The 24,699-nt window shown below is 42.3% G+C and overlaps 1 protein-coding gene across 4 annotated transcripts in view; it reads right to left on the bottom strand.

Annotated features, from left to right (window-relative positions):
• Positions 1–1,439: 1,439 nt before the first annotated feature.
• The window catches only part of PDE4B (phosphodiesterase 4B), a 449,163-nt gene continuing 425,903 nt past the window's right edge, over positions 1,440–24,699 (bottom strand). For 3 of the 4 annotated variants that reach the window (XM_045064680.1, XM_045064681.1, XM_045064683.1), the window contains 9 exons: positions 20,465–20,558; positions 14,282–14,460; positions 12,940–13,038; positions 12,630–12,794; positions 10,277–10,376; positions 8,034–8,188; positions 7,805–7,927; positions 6,918–7,100; positions 1,440–3,764 (listed from right to left, as the gene is read on the bottom strand). In XM_045064680.1, coding sequence (XP_044920615.1) covers positions 3,399–3,764; positions 6,918–7,100; positions 7,805–7,927; positions 8,034–8,188; positions 10,277–10,376; positions 12,630–12,794; positions 12,940–13,038; positions 14,282–14,460; positions 20,465–20,558 — 1,464 coding nt within the window. In that variant the 3' untranslated portion in view covers positions 1,440–3,398. Of the gene's footprint in view, positions 3,765–6,917; positions 7,101–7,804; positions 7,928–8,033; positions 8,189–10,276; positions 10,377–12,629; positions 12,795–12,939; positions 13,039–14,281; positions 14,461–20,464; positions 20,559–21,173; positions 22,027–24,699 lie in introns of those variants that run through there. The other variant, XM_045064682.1, reaches the window with a different exon arrangement.

Below are 24,699 nucleotides of genomic sequence, written 5' to 3'. Positions count from 1 at the left end.
ATAATGTGGTACTTTATTATATAATAGCCTGAATGGACTGACAAAAGCCTTCGCTCCAAGCACAACTCTGCAGGAGCAGGAGCTCTCCACTCAGATCGCACGCAGAATTACCTGGGGAAGATTTTAAAAATCTGGTCACCAGGGCTCTTGGGAATTCAGAAAGAATCTAGGAGTGTGGGTGGAACCCAAACCTTAATATTAAAAAATATATATATATATATATTTAGGGGCGCCTGGGTGGCTCAGTGGTTAAGCATCTGCCTTCGACTCGGGTCATGATCCCAGGATCCTTGGATCCAGCCCCATATCGGGCTCCCTGCTCTCCAGGAAGCCTGCTTCCCCCTCTCCCACTTCTGCTTGTGTTCCCTCTCTCGCTATGTCTCTCTCTGTCAGATAAATAAATAAAATCTTTAAAAAAAATTATTCTTCAGGTGACTCTAATTTGCAGCAAGGATTAAAAACCATTTCTCTGTTGGAAACATATTTGCACATGTTTATAAATATTTACAGCTGGAGACATTATAAAAGTCACACCTGTGACAACGCTGACCAACTCACTTTTGTCAGTTAGTCTGTAAGAGCTCAGGGATGGTAGGTGTGGAATCAGAAGTCAAGGATGGTAGCTAAGTGCTGTAAACATTAGCTCTGGAACCTGCAGGCTGACTGGATGTGTGGTATTGGTTCATCTCACCTTTGTAAAGAAATTCAGTTAATTTTAGTTTATTGAGTGGAATTCTAGAGCAGACCCACTAACTGGTTCACAAACAGTTCCCTGTGGCTAAAGTAGTACATGTTATCCATTGACTCATTTGCAGCCTTCCTCACCACACACACACACACACACGCATACGTACTTCTTAGCCTAACATTTTTTAAAGCTGATTTTAAAATTTCAACAAAGCATTGAAGTATTCTGTCTATGAAATTTACAAAGCTCTTTCCAGAAAGTAAAGCATAACTATATGATCAATAGGAGACTCTGTGAATCATGGAAAAGACCACGAGAGTCAACCAATGGTCTGTGAATGGTGCTTGAAGAGGTCTCTTCGGACCTCAGCATCTTCGTGTGTCAAATGGATCAGTGGGACCGTCTGACTACATGAAGCTAATGTTCTGCGATTCTGTGATTCCTTTTTCTGGAGGACCCAGCCAAGTGGGAGAGTCCCTGAGTTTATCTAGTGATTTAAGCTTTTTCAGATTCCTTAAAGCCGTTCTGTTTGCTTCTCTGTAACCACCTCCTGCATCACTGAGCTGTGCGGCTCTTTGCTAAGAACATGTGAAACGTTCTAAGCTCAGGGACTCTTTGGACACGGATTCTGAAACTTCAGTTGACAGGCTGGCCAGGCAAAGTGGTTGGTTTTTGTGGGGCATGGTAGGAGAGAAGAGAAAGATCTGCTTTTGATAGGTCAGAACTAACCACCAAATAATGGGGCCTACAGTCTAATCTAATCATGCTTTTGTTTATTCACTTCATATAAAAGTCTCTTACGAATGCATCTGAGCACAATATATAATAATAATACTATAACATACATTGTGAGAAACTTTTGAAAACAATAAGATGTCCACCTGAAACAATGCAGTGTTCATAGACATACAGCCCATTGGTCATGCACATTTGTGCCATTTCTTTAACTAGTGAGTTACAACGCTGAACTGAACGCGTGGGATATATTTTACAGATGGAGACTGAAGCCAATAAGAGGCCTAACAAGTGTTATCAGAAGCTTCACATTTGCATAATTTACTACATCAGTTCACATTTTATTATAAAATTCACATTGTTTTATTGTTGTTGGGTTTTTTTGTTTTTTGTAATTAATTGGAACATGACATTCCTGCTTTAAGGGCAGGCAGGAGGCTTTAGCTTTAAAGTCAGTAGTTTGGGAACACTCAGAAGAACCATCTGTGAGCGAATGTAGTGTTGCTGTTTAAACCAAAGCCACGATGGTAGGAGAACCCGGTTAGGACCCAACTCATGCGGACACGGATTTGGATAGAACGTGGGTGAAAACGACATCCCCTTGCCCCCTACCCCTATCAAACTATACAAAAGTAAAAGCTTAGTATAAACCATTTTAGTATCGAATGTGAGAATCCTATTTCCAAAACCGGTTCGCAAAGGGGTTGTGCAGTATGAGCAACTCAGGGAAAAGAGCCAACCATCTGAATAAAAGCCCACAGATGTCCTCACCAGGGAGGGGGGTCGTATGTCTCTCTTAAGCGATGTTCAGGTTATATAATACACAATACAAAACGTTACAAGAAAGGTCGCAACTCTTAGGCAGAGTTTTCTACACAAATGTAACACCACCATTGGCAGGCAATGTTAGATATATAAATTAATAACTTACAAAACATTACATTATATACATGGAGTAATAAATATACTGTTATAAACAGAAATGGAGGTGTTAGCGCAGAAGGCAGTGCAAGAGAAAGACGGCAGCGTCAAATTGGAAACGGTGTGTCACTGGGTAGAGAGCAATGGAGGGGAGGGGACAGTATGGGGGGCGCCGTTCAGAGCCCAGTGGCTCAGGGCTTCGGGACACAACATGGCGCACGGCCTCACTGAGGGGAATTTTACACAGACTGTTATTGGGAATGACACGACAAACCCTTCCTACCTCTTAGTTTGTTCACTTTTATTCTGTTTGCAGCACAAAAAGTGAAATTCTAAGAGGAGAAAAATATACTGCTCTAAGCAGGCAGACAGAAGTTACACGAACAACTGTGAAGCTGGATGGGACCAGTGGGGAAGGAAATAGAATGTGGTTAGAAGTATATCCTTTCTATTTGCAAAAGTAACTGTAGTAAAGTGAAAGATATTGCCCAAGAAAGAAGGAAGACCGTTTTCTTTCCTTTTTTCCCCCCCAGAAAGAGTCAAAAAAGTTTATGTCAACTTTGAACGCTTCTCTGTGTAGAAGTTGATACTAAACTCTAGGTATTCAACAGGCATTTTAAAGACGTGAAAATGTTTTACAAAAAAGGCACACAGGTTGGCAGACAAGGGGACAGGTGAGCAGATTTATAAATGAAGTTATTAATCAGTCAGTTCAGTCACTAGAGGGGACAGACTCCCAAAACTTAGTGCAGAAAAATCTCTCAGTTTTGTGTCTTCCATTTTCAAGCCATTTACTCAGGATCTGATCTTGGCCTTTAGTACCAGATAAAGCTTCAGTTCTCCACTAAGCTTGCATATAAGGCAAGTCAACCGTGGCATTTTCTGAACTGCTGTTTGCTTCATGGTCTCGCATTCTGGCTCCAAACTCAAGTAACTGGAAAGGCCACGTGGCCCTTGTCCCGTGCAGGCCTACGCCCCCACGATGGGCTGGCCCTACCATCCAGCTGGCATGCTTGTCAAAGGTGGAATGTTCATCTCCACACGGAGAAGGTGATTATGTGTCGATCGGGGACTTGTCTTCTGCCCCAGTGTCTCCATCAGTCTCTCCTAGCGAATCCCTATGGTCAGGGTCGATCACACAAAGTGTCTTTGTGCTGCTGAAATAATTATGACCTTCTCCCTCTTTGTCAGGGCCTTCGGAATCCTCCTCTTCAAGGGTCAGTTCAAACTGAAACTTCTCCATCAGACCCTGGCAGTCTCTGTTCTGCTCATCCAGTGGTGGGGAGGGACTCTGGGGTATCATGCTCTGATACCAGTTCCTGTTATCTTCTAAAGTATCCAGAATGTCCTGGGCGTCAGGCTGCACTAGATCTGCCCAGGTCTCCCACAGTGGGTGTACGATGTAGTCGATGAAACCGACCTGGAAAAAAGGAAGGTTACGTATCGATTATTACGACAGACTCCTGAAAACCAAACAAGCTCTCCTGGTTTCTAAGCAAAGAAAGAGGCACAAAAATTCAAGAGAGATCAAGAATGATAGATTCTTCTATTTGAGCATATACTATACCGTACACCCTATATATTGGATGTACTATATACACTATGGCTTTTACGTCCGCAAAGTATTGTTACCCACACTTTACAAAGGAGGAAACTGGGACCCACTGAGATGAAGTATCTTGTCAAAGATCACAGAGCCAGTAACTGGTAGAGCTGGGACTTGGACCTAGCTCCGTCTGGTTCCAAAGCTTCTGTTTGCCTCACTCTAACTGACTCCTTTTCCTCTTCTGTCTGCCAGAGAAGAAGTCTGGATGTAACCCTGGCCGGGAATGACTTTGTCACCGCTTGGATTCTGTGAGTCATTCTCCAAAGAAGGAAGCTCCAGGTCTAATGAGTTCTGACTCAAGATTCTTTCCCTGATAAATTTAAAATATGCCGCCACTCCAAAATGAAAAGAAGACAGCCCCTGACGACTCTGAAATTTCTCGAGTTCCGTGGAATGTTTTTGTTTGCAGACGACTTTGGTAAAACATCTGAAGATACTTCCAGCGCCTACACAAACAAACATCCCCTCTGTGGACACGTCTGCAATTGTCTTAGATCCACAGGGTATGGTCACTTCCATCAGGAGAAAGGAGGGAAAATAAAAACAATCAAGCAGTTCCTTTGCTAGTGTTCCTGGGAATAAATACAAGGCTTATGGCTCTGTGACGGTTTACACAGGGGCCGTGCATCCTGCATGAGCTCCTCTGTGGCCTTATGCTGACCTCCCCATTGTCGGACAAACAGGAAACATGGGGGGTGGGGGCAGGTTGTGAAAAAGAACAGGCACTAGTTGAGTGAGGGACTGGAATTCCCCTGTCCTGGTCTGGGGGCTGGAGAGATGCTGGGTCTGGATTCGGAGGTAAATGAGCAAAAGCAATGTATATGCTTCCATGGGACGTGATCCTGCTCTCTTTCCACACTATGGGGAAGCTTTCCTCTTTTTTTTTTTTTTTTAAGGTTTTATTTATTTATCTGACTGAGAGAGAGAGTTCACAAGTGGGCAGAGAGGCAGGCAGAGAGAGGGGTTCCGGAAGCAGGCTCCCCACCGAGCAGAGAGCCCGATGGCAGGGCTCGATCCCAGAACCCGGATATCATGATCTTAGCTGAAGGCAGAGGCTTTAACCCACTGAGCCACCCAGGTGCCCCGGGAAACCTTTCCTTTAACAACATTCTCGTTTTTGCCAAGTCATGTGATATATCAAAATTCATATGTGACTCTTTTATATCTATATCTACCCACATCTGTATATTTGTATGTATTATCTATTTATCATCCATCTATCTATCTATCTCTCATTACCTTTCACCTATCGACCTTTCTATCATCTCTCTTCTCCCTCCTGCTGCTTCCCTAGTCTTAACGTAACTCACACCAAAGTCAGGGACAACTCTGATCTGCAGATCAGAGACCTGCAGTGAATCTGACTGCAGATATTCTAATATTTCTCTTGCTTCCACCCACTCCCTTTTCCTTCTTCATGTGTATTTAATGGATTTTTGAGACTATTTTCAAGGTGTTTTCCAGGGACCTGAAAAAACAAGCTCAAGGCATTGGAGAAAATGGAATTGGCTGAACGCTGTGCAGTCACTTCCTTTCTTCATTTATTTTGCTTCTGCTAAATGCTTAGCACTTTTTTGAATGGTTGCCTTTAGTTGCTTATTTGCTGGGCCCCGGGAGGAGAGAGCTCTACACATCCTAAGAGCACCTAGTCAAGGGCTTTATTGCCAGACAACTCAGACAATGCTTGCTGGAGCCCATCTGCGGAAAACACCAGAGTGTACCATGATGTCATGGCAACAGGGAGACCTGCCTACAGTGATGGGAGAGTGAAGAGCTCTGGGCAGAGGGCAGCTGGGTCGATCAGGAGCTGGTAACACGAACCAGCCTCTCCACCTGATGCACTGGGAAAGCAGCTCCTGTGTCCATCTCACAAAGCTGTGTGGGGGTTCAAATAGGACGAGGTCTGCAAAAGTGTGTGGAAAAACCACACAGAACACCATATAAATATAAACCATCACAGTCGATAATAAATGGGAATTATTCTAGTTAATGAATTAACTAACTAATTGTTTGAATTAAGGCCTTGGGGGATTTGAATGGGCCCTGACAACTGAATGTTAGGATGCATTTTTATAGCATATTAGAATTTTAGAGGACTTTCACAGATTGTAAACTCATTTCCCTGGGACTCTTTTAAAAAAGCAACAAAATAATAACTGCAAGGGAACTTTGCATTGATATCACAAGTATATGTAAGTTTGGGGGTAGCAGGTAATGGGAAAAGAGGGTAAAACTAACAAAAGCACTCCTCATGCTTTTGTGCTAAAGACTTGGCATAGTCTGTAGACCCATTCTTAATCAGGACTATCCAGCTCAGGCCATTTGTTGCCCTGAAAAAAATAACATTTCAGCATGCCCTGAAGCCTTTGTAAGGATACTGATACTTTCTAGTATCAGCTAGAGGTATCTGAGGCATTTCTGCATCCCCCTGCCTTGGGGGACTCTTTTGTCCCCAGTCCTTGGCGCATGGGGGATTTGTAGCTTTGGACACAATCCAAAGATGTCAGCGTGTTCTCAGAGGTAGAGAAGCAACCTTGGAAGGGGACACAGGACGGGGCATTGACTATGAGGTAGAAGAAGTACAGGAATGGGATTCACTCTTGGCAACAGGCACAGGGCAAAGAAAGCAAGGATGAAGAGTTAAGTACCTGGATAAGGACAGGGATAAGAGAAATCTGGAGGGATGGGGAGGAGGAAACAGCTCTGAGTTCAGGCAGCTGGATTTGCTAAGGTCACAGATAGCTCTCTGAACTGCTAGAAAATACACAAACCAAACTTTGATGAGTTTCCGAGGGTGGCTTTCCCTCCACCCTATGAAACTGAGTGTAATGGAGAAGGCAAATGAGTTACAAATAGAATGGAACTAAATGGGTTGTTGCTTCCGTCTAACCTCAGGAGTTAGATCGAACCCTCCAGTTTGACAATCAGCAGAGCTCACAGAAACTTTGAAAATTTCTTATTACATACCTGGGATTTTTCCACGGAAGCCGTATGCTTGTCACACATAGGGCTAATCTCCATTCCCCTCTCCCTCTCTTTGTCTCCCTGCTGGAAAAATTCCTCCATGATGCGGTCTGTCCATTGCCGATACAATTCCAAGGACTTGGTGGGGTTGCTCAGGTCTGCACAGTGTACCATGTTGCGAAGGACCTGGAATCATCAAGTTTTGAAAAATCCCATAAAATACAGTGCAAATACTACCAGAACATCTCATGCCTCTTGTACTAGTACATTTGGTACCAAACCCAAGAACGTTTTAGTTGCATTATAATCGTGGTGTGTGGACCAAAAAATCCTATTACAGTGACGCTGGCCAGACTTGGTTATTTACCATTATAGGAGTCCTGAAAAGGAAAACGTGTGTCTTCTCAGATTGACAGTCATTGAATGTAAAAATTGGAAGGGACATTAGAGGTCAAATGCTGCCATCACTTCCCTTCCCCAGTTTGGAAAAAATGCAAAGAATTACTCAAAGTAGATGTCTTCATATTTTCCACTTGTGGAAAGAGACCAGCTGATGGCAGTTTGTATAATCAAAACAGACCTAACAATCTTCAAGTCGATGGGATTTATATCCAAAAGCGAGCTTTTGGGACCCACAGTCACGTAACCACTATTACAAGTGAATTTTGCCATTTATTTTTAGAACTCAGCCCAATTCAATAAATAGGGTTATGTTTTTCTTCATAAATTTGAGGATAAACTTGAATGTCCATTTTCCTTAGCTTGTTCTGAAAATAAGGCCAAGTTGTAATAATAACCAGATACGCGGCTAACTGAACCAATGTTTGTTTTCATTTTCCAACTGTTGTTTGGTTTAGTTTTGCAGTAAATCAAAGGTTCTCATCAAATACCTGTATACGATCCGTGTAGTTGTCCAGGAGAAGAACACCAGAACTTGTAACTTTCTTTGTTTCTACCATTGTCTTCAGGTCTGCCAGCAGGCTCATATGTTTGGACATATCAGTTGCTAACACCTAGGGTAAAAGGAAAATGAAACTCTCAGGAGACTTATCAGAGAGAACAGTGTTTCTCCTCCTGGGAAGGGAAAGGTAAGTGAAGGATGTAGAAAGGAAGTCTTACCATGTCGATTACCATTTTCCTGAGCGTCTGGCGCTGCTTCTTGGTGAGATTCTGGAAGATGTCACAGTGCTCTTCCTGCAGCAGTTTGAAACCCACAGCAAGGTGATGGTTTTCCAACACAGATTCATCATTATACATCAAAGCGAGTTCTGAATCTAATAAACAAGGGAAAATGATGACTTAATAAGAAAGGGATACAATTCTAACGCTGGCATAACTTCAGTGTGAAATCAGATCCAGTTCTCTCCAAATGATGTCAGGAACCAAGACCCACATGTCATTTCTCATCAGAGAAAGTTTCCCTTTTCAAGGGGAAGTAGTCCTTTCCCAAGCCAACCATGCTTATCGTAGATATTGGTGCATAAGCTTTCTCTTTGACTAAAATTCATGGTATTTTAAAATCCTTTTTCTCCTTCTTCATTTCATTTGAAGAATTTAACATTAAGTAAGTGTACTTCCGAGCAACTAAACCCTATTTTTATCTCAGTTTGTAATTTCCTTTATGTCTTCACACATTTTGTGCTTTAGAAAGGAATAAACTAAAAATGCCACTAAACTTTATTATATGTATTGGGATTTTCAAACCATTTCACTTTTTTATAGATTCCGCAGTCCTGTCCCTTTTGACATTTTGATTTTTCAAAGATGATAATAGTGTCAGTGTGAAATTTTTGTTTTGTCCAAATAATTTAGCTCTTTGGAGTTTTCTACAAATATGGTGACAAAACACTAATAATTTTTTAGAATAATCTTTTTTTTTTTTTTAAGATTTTATTTATTTATTTGACAGACAGAGATCACAAGTAGGCAGAGAGGCAGGCAGAGAGAGAGGAAGGGAAGCAGGCTCCCTGCTGAGGACCCTGAGATCATGACCTGAGCCGAAGGCAGAGGCCTTAACCCTCTGAGCCACCCAGGTGCCCCTAGAATAATCTTGACATCAGAGTTTCTGTCCTCTGACCCTGTATGTCAGAAATAGCAACATCTGGAAACCTAAACGACAGCTTCCAGCCTGCCATTCACACGGAAGAAGCACAGACATCTTTTGTTAGGCAGAGCCATGGTCTGCACTGGACAATACGGTCAACAAATTCTGGAGGGAACATTTTTCTCTTAAGAAAGAATAATAGCCAAGTGATGGTGACAGGTTACTCATTGCAAATGTTGTCACTCATACCATTGCTTTAACTGTGTTCTTCGTGTTACATCCTCAGAATACGTGGTAGGATATATGAAGACACTTCAGCACTCCTGCCCCGTTCACCCTGTGATCAGTCCCAGATCTGCAAACTAGATTTCTGAGTTCTAGTGCTGTCGGTGGCTGCAGCAGAAAGACCATTTTCTCTGTGTGAAGCTACTGGCTGTTATATGGATCGATTTGTGACATACACTATGCCCACTGATATAATCCAATAGCCAAGTAGTTGTCCGAAGTTTATACTCTTTCAGTAGAAGAACAAGGTTAAAAATGAATCTACCCCACATCTAGATTATGCAGATATTTTGATGTAGGATAGGGACTCTTTTATAGTAAGGAGCTCAAACATTTCTATAAAACCATCAGCACTTGAAATTAATGATGACCACAACTGGATAGCCAATATTCTCAGAAGAAAAACGTACTGAGATTTTTAGCCTTTAGAAATAGTGCACTAACTGAGAAAATTCATGGACTTTCATTAGCATGGATACTAAACATTTTCAGCATGACAAAATCACTGAGTATAGCTTGGGATCCTAAGGCTGGACCAGCACTCAGGTCATCTTCCGTAGTATAGACCAAGCATTCCAGTGCTTTCTTTGGAATCTTACTTCTCTGGAGATTCCATGCTCATTTGGGCCTGTTTCCTTAGTAGAGAGGGACACACCAGTGGGTCACCAGTGGGTCACACAAACCATGTTCTGTGTGAGAGTCCTGCCTAACACTGAAAATCATTATCGCGTTACCCCCAACCTTTCCTTGTCCTCACTGAATAATTCCACATTGGTTACTCTTTCCTCATGTATTGTATTTTCCAACTGTTGAATACTTTTTATGGCTCCCCTCTGACCCTTTCCAAGTTCTCCATGCCGCTAGCTCAAAAATAATGTTGCCAGACTGGACACATTATCCAGGAAAGGTCTGACCAGCCTGAGTGCAATGGAAGGATTACCTCATTATTATCCTTATTATCATCCATAATGAAAACATCAGGGGGGGGAAAAGTGAAACAATGAATCATACAATTATCTAGTAGTGAACTCACTCGTGTTGATGAGAAATTGGTTAGAGACTCCAGGGTGATCAACGTCATGGATAGCAGCTGCAAAAATGGCGGCCAGAATTTCCAAATCGGTGAAGACAGCCTGTCGAGCAAAACAAGCTCATTTAACTCCATGTCCCATTGGCCTATCCCGTGTGTTCAGCTTCACATTAAAGTATCCCATTTCAGGGGCGCCTAGGTGGCTCAGTGGGTTAAAGCCTCTGCCTTCGGCTCAGGTCGTGATCCCAGGGTCCTGGGATTGAGCCCTGCATCAGGCTCTCTGCTTAGCAGAGAGCCCGCTTCCTCCTCTCTCTCTGCCTGCCTCTCTGCCTACTTGTGATCTCTGTCTGTCAAATAAATAAATAAAATCTTAAAAAAAAAAAAAGTATCCCATTTCATTCTTGTGGGGAGAAGGACTGTTTGCTGATGTACATAATGTTTCAATGCACTGACTGAATGGAGATTCTATCCATCATCATAAGGTCTAACGTGAAAGGGATGATGGCGGAAGCCCATGCGCACATCAGGCTTATGGGAAGGCATTCACACCGTGCTTGCAATGAGTGGCCCGGTGGAGCCTGATGTTTGTTTCTTGGGTAAGTGGTGTGGCAGAACGGTGCTTATGTAACACAAGCACATACAAGTCAAAAAAGCAAGTTAGACTGGCTCTTCCCTGAGATATAACAACATTCATGTTTCCAGGCTGAGTAACTTAGAGAAGAAAGGCTAAATTCCAAACTCGTAAGACTGGCAATAAATTATTTTCCAAGGCTTTTAGCTTCAGAAATAATTTATTATGCAGGGTGGACAGAAGCTTTCAGGCATTCATTCATTCATTCATTCATTCATCCATTCCTCCAATTCCTACCCACTGAATGTTTACTATGGGCAAGATCTGAGAACATCCCTAAGAAGTGGAACTTGTGCCCCACTGCTCCAACTCCCTCATGCCATGCCGTGAAGCTCTTCTGCACCCCCTTGTCTACCAACACTTAAACCTAGTATTTGTGTAGGTATATATTCCTTCTGACTAAAAGGTCTTTCTCTGACTTGAATGGCTTTCTTCATCCTCTGTGATTACTTAAATCTTCTGATCCTTCAAGTGCCAGGTTAGTGTCCCCTCTCCCGTGAAGGGTAACTGCTCAAGGACACGTTAAGCTCTCCCTCCTCTAAACACGTGTGGCCCCCGGTGGTCCATTTCTGGCTCCACGATAGGTATTCAATCAGTAACAGCAGGTAGTTGATGAACAGTGTTGGCCCACTCTATAATCCTTAGAACATACAAATAACACTGTTTCTCTCCTTCAGGGGATAAAACAGCCTCAGCTCCATCTCACTTTCCCATCTTCTTGGATTTCTTTTCTCAGGAAATATGGAGCCCAGACAACAGTGCTCTGGCCAGTTTAATCTTTCTTCACCTTCCCAATCTGGTGGGGCTGGATAGGGGTTGACAAGCCCCCTTCTAAAGTAAGCATACACATTTTGGAAGGACCTGACTCCTGCTACTGTATGTCAAAGATATGGCTACTAATATCGGTGCATGGAAATGCATTAATCTACTCAGGAAGGAGTCACAGCCACCTTCTAGCAAGATGTCTAGCAAAACGGAACATGGCTTCCCTCTGCTTCAGCATTATTAATTCTAGATATTCAGTTACTTTTTCAACCCACAGAATCAGTTTTATGAATTCTTAGGAGAATAAGCCTATGAATGTTTATTCTCAATAGGAACCATACAGGAGATCTTATATTTCTCTGCTATGCAACACAGTGTTTGGGATGGTGTAGGCAATTCAGATCAGTATATCATACTGAAAATAAACTACATACTACATGCTGAACTCGACACTTATTAGATACTGGAGACACAATGAAAAATAAAGCACCCTGGGGGCACCTGGGTGGCTTATTTGGTTAAGTGTCTGACTCTTGATTTCGGCTCAGATCATGATCTCAGGATCCCAAGACTGAGCCCTGGGTCAGGCTCCGCACTCAACAGGCAGTCTGCTTGAGATTCTCTCTCTCCCTCCCCCTCTGTCCCTTGTACACACACACAAACTCTCTCTCTCTCAAATAAATAAATCTTAAAAAAAAAAGCACCCTGTTAATTGCTTGATAATGAAACAATTTCGAATGTTAAGAGACATATAATGTAAGAGAGAGTTGCTCTGATATTCAAAAGCAGCCTAAGTAAAAATGTCGGTCATTTTTATTAGCAACCCAATGGATGGATGCCACGCATCATGAAGAACTGGTTCAAGCACGAGCCATTATTTCTGTAAATACAGTACATGTGGTACATAGCACTTTTTAGAAGAGGATGGGCAGGTATGCAAAACAGATCATAACTACTCACATCTAATGCTGGCGTAGAAAGGAGAACATGGGTTGACTGGGCTACATCAGCAGCATGTAGGCTGTTATGATATGCCACATCAGAATGGTAATGGTCTTCTAAAGTCATCATGTAGGTTACAAATGTATCAGATGAGATTTTGAATGTCTTGAGGAGATCTCTTTCCTATGCAGCAAAATGGATTAGAAAACAAATAAGTGGATGTCCAAAAATGAGGAAAAAGCCAAATCAGGAAAATAAACTGGGATGGGGAAAAATAAATCAAAAGAGCCATCAAATTCAATAGGCAGTCTCTCTCCTTTTTACTCACCTGAAATATGGCATACATGATGCAGGTGAGGGGCCTGTTGTGGGAATAGCCAGCCACATTGAAGATGTTAAGGCCCCATTTGTTCAGGTCTTCCAGCTCCTGTCACCAAAGTTAGAGGAATTTAGGAACAAGGCCAGTTTTGTTAGCATGCCTCCTTATTTTTATTGAGTTTTTGGAGAATGGTTATCTAAGTCATTGGAGTGTCTATATAGAGTGTTCTAGTTGCATGAAAAGTTGAAAATGGAATGGCCTAGGAGGTTGGGGGTCCTCTTCATTTTAGTTGTAAGTTTCTGTATATTTTGTCAGAAAAGGGAGAGTGTGTGTCTAATACATAGACCTACTTGCTGACCTTTTTATTCTACACATCAGTCTTCAACCAAGTTGCTTTCCAAGATAGCTCAAGTGGCTGCGGGTCCCTCCAGCTTCATTTCCCTGACTCTCCTCTTCCCTGATCACTGGTCCATTAGTAACAGCTAGAAAACCATCTTGGGAGAACTCCTTTGCCCTTTGGTTATGATCACAAAGGGCCAGGTCGGGGAGACTCAGTTGCTAGAATGTGTGGAAGTCAACCTTAATTTAATGTAAAAGGCCATGAAGAATACCAGCCGTGGATTATTCTATCTTAGAGCTCTTGGGCCACAGACAGACCTGGGAGAAACATTATCCAGTCCTGTGTTCTAGGATTACTCCAGGATTATCTGATTAAAGGAATAATTTATTCCATTCTGAATTCTTGCCCGGAACAAAGGCAAGAATTCTTGCCCCTTGTTCTAATGGCATCTCTCAGAAAGCCTCACTGAATGTCCAAAGTTTGCTCACAGCGAGCTCATTTCCTATGGACACAAGGCTGCAAGGACCTCAGTGGTCACCTTAGGCGGACCCCTAGGGGACGTGTGAATTTTTTCTGTGCCTCCCTCCACTGGTGGGGTTTGGGCTGTGAGTCAGTGCTGTCAACCTCTCTCCTTTCTTCTCTAGCTCGGCCAGTCAGTGCAGATTTTCCAACTAGTCCTTGGCATCTAGTCCCGGATCTGTTCTCTATGACAATTCATTCCTGTCTCCTGGACGTCCTGTGACTTTTCCCAGTGGGCCTTCGGTAGGAATCTCATTCTCGAGGAACTCCCATTTACAAATCCAAATCCAAATAAAAAAATACAGGTCTTTTGTTGTAGGAAAAGGGTTCGAATTTGGTGCCCAGCAATGGACAAAGGGACCACACCAGCCCTTCTCACCATATACTCTAATCGTAAAGCTACAGTGATTGCTGCTATTTTCTATGCCGCTTGCCATAGAGCAGAGAGCTGCGTGCACACGCACCACCCCCCCCCTCCCCGCTCAGACATACCTTGGCCAGATGATCTTCGTTTTCCGTGTTGACGCCAAAGCGTGAGATGCTTGTATTGTTCAAGCTCGAACTATGCATCAGTTTTTTCACACCGCTTATCTGGGTCATGAGCTGTTGCTTTTTCTTTTTCTCTCGGTCCTTCTGGGTGGGAGATGGAATCTCCACATCATTCTGCTTGTCTGCAACAAGCGGAAACCTTTTTCAGCCCCCACATGCCAATGAGAACCCACTGCAGTGTCCAAAACAACATCTAATGTCCTGTAATGGATTTTACATCTGATAAAGGACTGTCCTACATTGTCTCACTTGACCTCCAGGATTATCCCGTGAGGTTGATGGGAGAAATGGGACAATTTTTTTCACTTCACTTTACAGCTAAACAACCTGAGGCCCAAAGGAGTGAAATAAGTTGTCCAAGCAGGACAGGTAGGACTCAAACCTCCACATTCTATCTGTTGTATAATTTAGAATTATGCTTCTATATTTTCCACGTAGGGCAACGATATGTATATGTAGATTTTTTTACTTGAATAACTTATATGTCTGTGTAATAGAAAAGGTTTGTGCAGCCAGGCCCAGGTTAATAAAAAAAGGCTTTATGTTCTGCTTTTTAAAAAATATATATATTTTTATATTTGTATTTTTTTAATTAAAAAAAATCCCAACAACTTTAACTGGTTATAACTTGTCATTTAGATGACAAGTTTAGATGCGCAGTCTGTACAAGAGAAATAAATGGTTTACAATCTTCAAATAATAACGTTAAGCCTTGGCTTATTACCACCACTTGAGGTTCAGAGGAAAAGTATATCAGTTTTACTTCATGCCTTATTTTTATTCATTCTACTAATTAATAATAAATAGTGCCTCTTGTTTGTCACAGGCATTAAATTTATTAAAATATTTATGCTTATTAAATATGTATGCTTATGTCATTTCATCATTAAAAAAATTCTGCTACAGGGGTGCCTGGGTGGCTCAGTCGGTTAAGCGGCTGCCTTTGGCTCAGGTCAGATCCCAGGGTTCTGGGATCGAGCCCCACATCAGGCTCCCTGCTCAGCAGCAAACAGCCTGCTTCTCCCTCTCATCTGCCTGCCACTCTGCCTACTTGTGCTCTCTCTCTCTCTCTCTGACAAATAAATAAAATCTTTAAAAAAAAAAACAAAAAAAAAACTCTGCTACAACAAGGTAACAGCAGAACTACGATTAGCGACGAAAACCTCTATCTTCTCATAGAAGCTCTTCCCTCTGTATCAGGCTATTAAAAGTATCAGTAGCCAAATATCCCATTTCATTTCACAGGGGCCTTTATCATGAGCCCCTGCACTGAAAAGTGCATTCACTTTTTCCAGCCACAGGGATGCCTCTGAGTTCCCAGAGGCAATCACTTACTAAACTGCTTTAACAGCTACTTCACTGAACTAAATCACACCCTGTGGCTGAAAGAGTTAATGCAGTTCCCGGAAGTTCTACGCATATCTCTGCTTGTTAGAGTAAAAATTAGGACAAAGACAACTTCTCCATTAGAAAATGACATGTTTCCTGATGGCATGCTGGGACCTGGACTATTTGCTTTCTACTCTTGCAAGATGATGGCACAGGTCTCATGTTTTCCACAGGGTCTGCTCCTAGGATCCTGTGGACAAAGCATCAAAGCCAAACAAACACAGAGAGACCGGAGCAGGGGCCTGGACACCTCAGCACCTGGAGCAAGGCTAGTCTCTATCCCTAGCATCCCTGTGTTCTCTGTAGGTATCCACAAGCTCCGAGCCTCATCAGTTTATGACTTTTGCCTAGGGAGGAATTTTAGTGGTCATTTCCATTGGTTTAGGGGTTTCCAACCTGCTTCAGCATCAGAAGCACCCAGGGAACTTTAGAAAAAGACAGATTGATGAGCCCTACCCAGTCCTACTGAATCAGTACATTTCGGAAAGCTTCCTAAATGTCTCTGATGATCAAAGCCAGGTTTGGGAACCAATAATAATTCCACACTCTCACTTTTTGGATGAAGTCAGCAATTTGTTCAAGCTCAAAGGGCAATTTATTCAACAGATATTTATTTTGCAATTACTCAGCTCCAGACACAGTGACTTAATAGCAGAGAAACCAAGCCTTGAGCTTCCTGTTAAAAATTTCTTTCTGGTCTCACAATCTCTGTCAAAAAACACTATGTATTTTATTGTTTCTGACATTACTTTTCCCTCTGTTGCTTCACTTGTAATAATTGTAATTTTCTGCTAAAACGAAAGGTCATAGTATCCCTTGTCTTTCCCAACCCTGTTCTTTACCATTCCTCACCTCTGGTTATCTAAGAGGCTGTCAGATTCCCCTAGGCCACTGTAGATAGAGAAACCGCTAGTGGGCCTACCAGCTTTCCTCCGTGTTAACTAACGATTCTTTGCAACAGCCGGTAATTGAGCTGAACCACTACCGTGTCTGGAACATTACAGTAAAGAAGAAAGCCATTATTCACAGACAGCACCAATTTGACATTAATGGGTGTTTCCCTATACACGCAGGTGCTGGAACCACTGATGGGTTTCCTTATTCTGAATTTCCTGTTAAAAGCGTACCAGTGCATTGCGGAAATAACCTGAAACACATACTCAAAGAATCACCATGAACACTTAGCGAATTGACATTCCCAGGATGGTTAGAATACGGTGGGGAAACAGTGAGATGGCGTAAGGCAAAGAAACAAACAAACAAAAAACAAATGCAAAATATGGTCATGTCAAAACTCTGTTAATGGCCTAATTTGAAGTGTTTTTCTTACTAGGGCTCAGCGTTTAATCCTGCAAAATTTCTAAATTCTTTTCCTTGAATCTTTGAAATTCTGTGTTTTAGCTTTTGAGATGTAGTCGGGGATTTACAAGAATGAGTCTTCTCTGTTTGTGAAAATACTTACTAAATTATAATATCGTATCTAAAAATCTTGCTTCGGCTGTGCTCCCTGCCTGCAGATCCTGCTTTACTTCCTCCTGGGCTAGCAACCTGGAGCTCATTATCATGTAAGAGCATCAGTAAGTACCTACTTTGGTAAATGGACTCCTGCCTGCCTTTCAACTTGTCCATCTAGACACCATTCTCTTAGATGGAAATAGCAAAAGTTTCCCAGATCTTTGGAGTAAGGGATTCCCTCCTTCCCAGATGACACATTTTAACATTCAATGACTCTTAGTGCAAAAATGCTCTTTAATTTTAACTTAAACACTGAGGTTTTTCCCATTTTTTGCTCACTGAGATGGCTGCCATGACAAAACTCTAACAAAATTCTTTTATATTACTGGGAAAGGCTAAAAACATATTTTATGTTTAGGTTCAACAATCATGGTTCCTTAAAGATATCGCTTCAGAAGACTATAGCTATTACTTAAATGCCCTTTAATGTGATTCTTTTATATGGTCTGAGTTCCTAACAACCTTCTTTCCTAATTAAGGAAGTGACAGAGTGTTTAGGTCTGGGAATTCAGAGAGCAAAGCCTTACTTCTGGCTCAGGGACAGGGTAGTTAAGTAATCTTGATTAGGTTACTTTGCCCTTCTGGGCCTGTTTTCTCTCCCATAAAATGAGGAAATTGGACTACAAGGTCATTAAGGTCCCTTGCAGATTGGATAGTTTATAAAGAAGGCTTCATTCATGCTTCTCCAGGACTATTCCTCCAGGAATATTCACCCCACAAGATAGGATTAAGAGTTCCATGTCCCACATTTGTAGTTTGGAAGCAAGGTTGGTTGGTTGGCTGGTTTGCTTTTCAGGATTATCCAACTGCAACCCTACAGTCCGTTACAGGGAATTCGTACCGCCAGGTATGTTTTAGCAAAACTGATCAACTCAGTCATATCAGAGTCAGAGAATATTGGAGCTGGAAGTGATCCGAGACGCCACAGATTCCAATTGCCTCATTGTACAGATGAGGCAACCGATGTTATCTTTTGTTGATATGAGGGATTATTTTTCCTCCCTGCATTTCCCAAGAATATTTAAAATTTTATTCTGTCTAGTCTGTTTGGTCAGAACTACCTTGCGCACGCACGCCCACACAAACACACACACACTCCTAAGGCTGAGTCTCTAAGGATTGAGATTCTAACACCTTCCCCAACAACCTGTTTTTGATCAAGTAATTTTGGGAATAACAAGAAGCCAAAAGACTGGTTTTCCTCAAGAGATGTGCCAAATGGCAAATGAAACATTCAAGAGAGCGTTGATGTTTGCCTGTTCCACACAGTGTGGACCCTGAGAGCTCATCCTTACTCTCTTTTCAGCTTTCTCATTTAATAGCTTATGATGATAAGAGAGAGATCAGTCTGCTAAACTATTCTTGCCGTCCTTGGTGAGCAGCTGGTGAAACCTGCTCCAAGTGCACAGAGCTGTGTCCGTGAAGTCTTAGACGACAGAGGGCTCCTGCAGCCTTCTTCCAGTCCCGAGAGTGTCTCCCGAGACGACAGACAAGCCCTGGCATTTTAAAACGCAATGTTTGTGAGAACAAAAATAAATTCTTACACTACTCGATTTCTTCTTCTCCCCCCTAGTCATTAACCTGGAAAATGTTAGACTTCCAGTTCATGAAAAATTCCTGGGTGTTGCACAGAGCAGAGTACATCTAAAAGGGACAGTGGAAAGGGTGCCCGGGTGGCTCAGTCATGACGTGTCTGCCTTCAGCTCAGGTCTTGATTTCAGGATCGTAGGACGGAGCCCTGCAACAGGCTCCCTGCTCAGCAGGAAGCCTGCTTCTCTCTCTCTCCCACTCCCCCTGCTTGTGTTCCCTCTCTCTGTGTGTATCTCTTTGTCAAATAAATAAATAAAATCTTTTAAAAATAAAAAAAAAGGGGGACAGTGGAAGATGCTTGTGTTCAAAGGAACGAAGTGGGGGGGGTGGACTGATGGGAGAAGAAAAGGATTGGTCTGTGACACCTGCTGTTCAATTAGATTCCAGCTGCCTCTCAGAACTAAGCTATAGGAAAATTCTTCTCCTTTGTTCCTTGACAAAGGTGTTGTAACTGCCACTGGAGCAAACCAGGTGCGGAAGGCACCACAGAGAAAACAGCTGGAAAGGCACTTGTTAATAGCGCCCAGCCCACCTGCTGCCGGTTAATGTCAGGGGCTCTGCACTAGGCTGATCAAAGATTGATCTGCTGATAGCAGAAACGGCTTTGAAATTAGATAAACAGGATTGATTTTTAAAAATAAAACCAGAAGAGGTGTGTGTTGCCCTAAGGCCCCAAGGCACATAGTCATGGACTTGAAGATGTGTCTCGATGCCAAAAACAAAGGGAGGTGTGATGTTCAGCTGTAAGAACGGGTTGGTTCCCTGAGTAGTGGAGTTCTGTGTACGGGCATAATTCAGCGATATTTGAAAGTCAACAGAATCAGCATCTAAATGTTACCTATTTATTTTAAAGTACCCTTATTAAAGAAAAATACCATCCAAATAGCTTCACGATACAGTAGAATGGCTTTAAACACATGAGCTCAGAGATCCCAACTAATCAGACAAGATGCCTGACAGGGGTTGAGGATCTCCGATGCAAACCTGTTCTGACAGCATCATGTGTTAAATACCAGCAATGTGACAACACAGCACAACAGATAAAAAGCATCAGATTGGGAAGATAATGATGCAGCCTGCAGAAAGCCCAATCTTTCAGAGACAGAAGATTCTTCTCTTCCCATTGATCTTTAAGAAATAACTTAGCAAGGCAATAGTCAAATTACTTCCAAAGCTTGTTCCCATGGGCCAAATCATCACACTGTTATTCTCCAACCATATCTCTTACAAACCACCTAAGAGGAAATATTCTGCTCCAGGTCCAGTTATTGGGAGGATGTAAAGAATACCATGTCAGAAGAGCCAATAGTCTGGTCCTTCAGGTTTGGATGACTGGACCCCCAACCCCAGCCCCTTCAGAGGTCTCGGCCAAGATGAAAGTGGGTAGGTGGATAAGGGTGACCTGAGGTACACAGAAATACAATCAGCCTATAATAATCTTCTCTCCCTGATGGCATTCTTTTTTCTTGAAAACATCTTTCTGCTTATTTTTTTTTTAACCTTAAATGTTCTCCTTAGTTCTTATTCGAAATGGCTTTTTCTGTGACTTAACCCCATTCCAAGCTGATGGGTTGCAGAGATTCATATGGAAAAATCTCAATTATGGAACAGGTTTCCCAGTTAATATCTTACCTAAGAAGGTATTTGAAATATATTCAGAAACCTGGTTCCCTGATCGGCTCATCTCTGAGAGGTGTGTCAGCTCCCGGTTCAGCATTCTTTTGAACTGTGTATGAAGAAGAAAAATATATTATTCACCTAAAAATTAGCAAATGATCACTTAAGATGTTTTCAACTTTACTGAGAACCAAGAGATTGGAGGAGCAGATACAATTAAATAAATGATACTGCGTCTACAAAACACCCCCTTAATGCAAAATCATTCCAATGTCACCCTAGGGAGAAAAAGAGGTTTTCTTAAGATTTCTTAGAATTAACATTTGATTTCTTCTGAAGATGCGAACATAGAAAAAAGAATTTCAATAGAGGTCAAGACAATTTCACTTGAAAAATGTAACAACTTTTAAAACCCATTTATTAGAAATCAACTCGAAAATATTACTTGAGAGATTATATGTGAAAAGTTGAAGAGAACATTAAAGGGAAAAAGAAGCATCCTTTAAAAATCAAGCTGCAGAGAAAGAATCGGGTTAAAATACAACACAGTCTACTCGAATACGATGTAATATAACATCCCCTTATTATACAATAAGCAGCCTCTGCGAGCTAAGGGACAACACAAATTAAATCGTTACAGATGTTTTTCTACTTCACAGAAAGCATACAGATGTAAATGTTTCACATTCTATCAAAGACACATAACAGAATCAAATGAACCCACCTTGATGTAACCCCAAGATACAGATAACAAATAGTTTGCCTCAGGCATTTTGGAATGCTCTCCTTGCCACAATCCACAAATCCCTTTGAAAGAATTCACTGTTCTGAGAGAACAACCCCGAAAAGGACTGGGAAAGCCGGGAAAGCCGAGCAGATTCAGTGGTAAAATCATCAAAACTTATAAAAGACAGAGTCTCCAAAATTTAGGGCATTTCCTAATCCAAACAAAGCCCATCTTCGCACTCCATTCTTACAAGAAGCTTATGCTCCCTGCTTCTTTCCTGGCAGAGAGAGTCATGCAATCAGGAATTGCACGAAGGAACGAGAGTCTGTCTAAATGTATTCAGCTGGCTGGTTTGCAGCACTTATGAATTATGAATAGTCCTGGTGGCCGAAGGGGTTTCCACTCTAGATTAGTCCTGCTCAGCTGAACTCTGCAAGGAAGGAGCGATTCTTCTTTCCTGAGGGGTTGCCAGACTGGGAAACACAGCCATCTTTTAAAAAGGAGAAGATTAAAATGGAGGAAGCCCCATGAATATTTAAGTAAATCTGAAGTCAGTACCCTCCCCCATTTCAACTAGGTGTTCTTAACCCTCTCTCCACTGCACAGACCGTCCTCCACACAGTCACGCTAATGGTTTCAGAGGGATGGTGCATTTGAGTCATTTACTTTCTCAACGTTTAAAAAAAAAAACTGAGAACAGGTAAGAACTGTGCCTGTCTTCATACTAGGCTTTCGGAATACAAAGATTTTTTTTTTTTAAAGCTAGCTTTTGGGAGGAGTTTTTGCACACTGATGGTGTGTGACAGTGCCTTCAGCCACCCTTTCCAATGAAACAAGTGGGAACAGAATGAACTTATTTCACTTAAAAACTACTTCATTTGTGGGGTGCCTGGGTGGCTCAGTCGTTAAGCATCTGCCTTGGGCTCTGGTCATGATCCCGGGGTCCTGGGATCAAGCCCTCTATAGGGCTCCCTGCTCTGGGGGAAGCCTGTTTCTCCCTCTCCCACTCCTCCTGCTCTCGCTGTCTCTCTGTCAAATAAATAAATAAAATCTTTTTTTTTTTTAAAGCACTTCATTTGCAGAATGCCGTCTTCTCCATTCCATCAGCTCATTAATATGCATACTAGATTGCATTCGACAAATGAATCAAACCCCTTAGACCTTTACATCCAGGATCCAGAACGTGCTGGGAAACATAAGCTATCCTTTGCTGCATGAAGGGTGAATTACTTGGGTTATGAAGGACTACACTTTTGGTATTTGAGTATTAAACATCTTTTAATTCTTGTTAGAAATATTTAGGAGTTACACTAAATTTTATTTCATTTTAGCAATCTAGGGCATGTTGAGAAAGTCATTCCCTTCCTGTAGACGCGAGCTCGCTCTCCCTCCCTCCTGCCCTCCTCCCTCCACCCCCCCTTTCCTCGTCAGCCTTAGACAGCAGGGGCTGGAGGAAAGGCAAAGAGGAGAGTCCCACTGCAGTGAGCTTCCCAAGCCCATCCCACTCCCCTCCTTCTCCCTCCTCTCCGTTACCCCACCCTTGGACTCTCCGAAGTTCAAGTACAGCATGCTAAAGCAAGAGCGAAGCACCATGGCAACAGCCCCCACATGCAATTGGCTCTCTTTCCTGTGAGGCTTTCTCCTTTCAAATGAGCATCCTGCACCAACAATGACTTCACTTCAAGCATCCAAGCCCCCGTCATACCACTGCCTGTGCCCAGGAGACCAGGGCCTTTCTAGCTGAAGGCAACGCAACTTAGTATTGTTGCCTGCTGGCTCACTGCACTATGCATTGTTCTCCAAGAGGTTCTGGGGGAACCCTGCTTGCGTATGTGTGTTTTCCCGTGATACAATATGTAGTTAGCAGTCGCCAGGGATGTCCGGATCAATTGTCTCGGCTGTTGTGTTTTACTGATGGAACCTCTAGGCAGCTTTGAACTCCAGGTGAATCGTGTAAGTTCCAAATTATTTATTTTTCAAGACAACTTGCTTGGTCATAGTGGCCTCTCATTTTTACTTCTCAAAAGTCAGGCCCCTATGCTCAAGACTTGGAAGCCAGAAAAGACAGGTTTGTATGCTCTGACTGATCAGCTAAATTTTGGAAAAGAGGGAAACTATACTTGGAGCACTGCTAAAATGTCTTGGAAAAAAGCCGAGACAGATAATTTCTTAAACTATGTCTCTGCATAAGACTTAACCGCAGGTAACATTCAAACACTCCATCCTCATTTGGTTCCTTCGGTTGCTAAAATATTTAGGAAGATTTTGGAGTCAATCAGGTTAGTACTAGTTCTAATAAAACCATTTTATCATGTATTTGATAAATACATTTTGAATATCTAAAATATGCCAGGAAAAGAATTAAAGATAGAGAAGTGAAAAACAAACAAAAAAACCCAAGAAAACAAATAAAAACAAAAAACAAAACTAAACTAAAAAACACCCTTTTAATCAGCTTTCACCCTAGTAGGAATAGTCAGATACATTGGGGCATGTTGACCCCAACAGTTAACCATCTGGAGAGAGTGGGGCCAGTTCTTAACTAGCTCTGTATAGAAGCAGGGAGAAATTCAATAATAAAAGGCAAGGAAAGGAAAGACTTTTCTCCTTCCTTTCTTTCTATGACCTCCCATGGCCACAAAAACCCTTGAGATACACTGTTATTCAGTCCCAACATGGGAGCAGGGGAAATGGCTCTCAGCTACAGGGCAGAGAAGGAGCCAAACTCCTCACTTTTCCTGCATTGATTATAGAAAGAGTAAGCTGTGTAACTAATGACAGATGAATACTATCTCTTCCTTCCCTATCACAGCTAAATTGCTCTCCCATAAGTCTTTTGCTACGGGCATGGCAATGCCACCAAAATTCAAGTCATCCTAAGGTAATCCTAAAGCACATAACGTGATGAAATACACCTATGGAGGTCATTCAGGGTTAGAAACTGACCCAATCCTAAAATGCTGCTTAGCAACAACCATTGGTTTCCCTCCTCCGTGAGGGAGGGCCCAACCACACTGGCTAAGGCCATCAAGGCTCTCATCAAAAAGGATTCATGAAGGGCCCACTTGTGTTGGGCTCTGTATAAACCACGGAAGGTAGCAGACGGGAGCATGTTTTCCATTCTAGCAAACGTAGAGGACAATCAGGCTGGTTAGCGCTGACCGTGCGATGTAACAGACCAAGGGGTGGAACAGACGGGAACTGTGTTTGAGGTTAAGGCTGAGGAGACAGTTGGACAATCTGGCTTGGCTTAGTTGGGTTTTCAGGGTCAGACCCCCATATGAGTGTTTCTGTTGAGCCAGAGATAGCCACAACGCAGTAGACAAATCCTGACTGTCACTGTCAGCTCTGACCAACAGTCCTGTGAAGTCACTTCACCTCTCATATTGAAATGAAAATGATGCATGGTTTTCGGTTCTAGGCCTTCCAACCTGAGACTGTCATGATTCTAGGACAAGTTCCATTGCATCTCCTATAGACTGGACACAACACTAACAAGCGACGATATTTCCCAGAAAGCAAA

This window comes from Mustela putorius, unplaced genomic scaffold (assembly GCF_011764305.1).
Source record: "Mustela putorius furo isolate JIRA1106 unplaced genomic scaffold, ASM1176430v1.1 tig00003853_pilon_pilon_pilon, whole genome shotgun sequence".
Taxonomy (NCBI): domain Eukaryota; kingdom Metazoa; phylum Chordata; class Mammalia; order Carnivora; family Mustelidae; genus Mustela; species Mustela putorius.
Note: the sequence above shows the minus strand (reverse complement) of the source record. Positions and strands in the feature narration are given on the sequence as shown.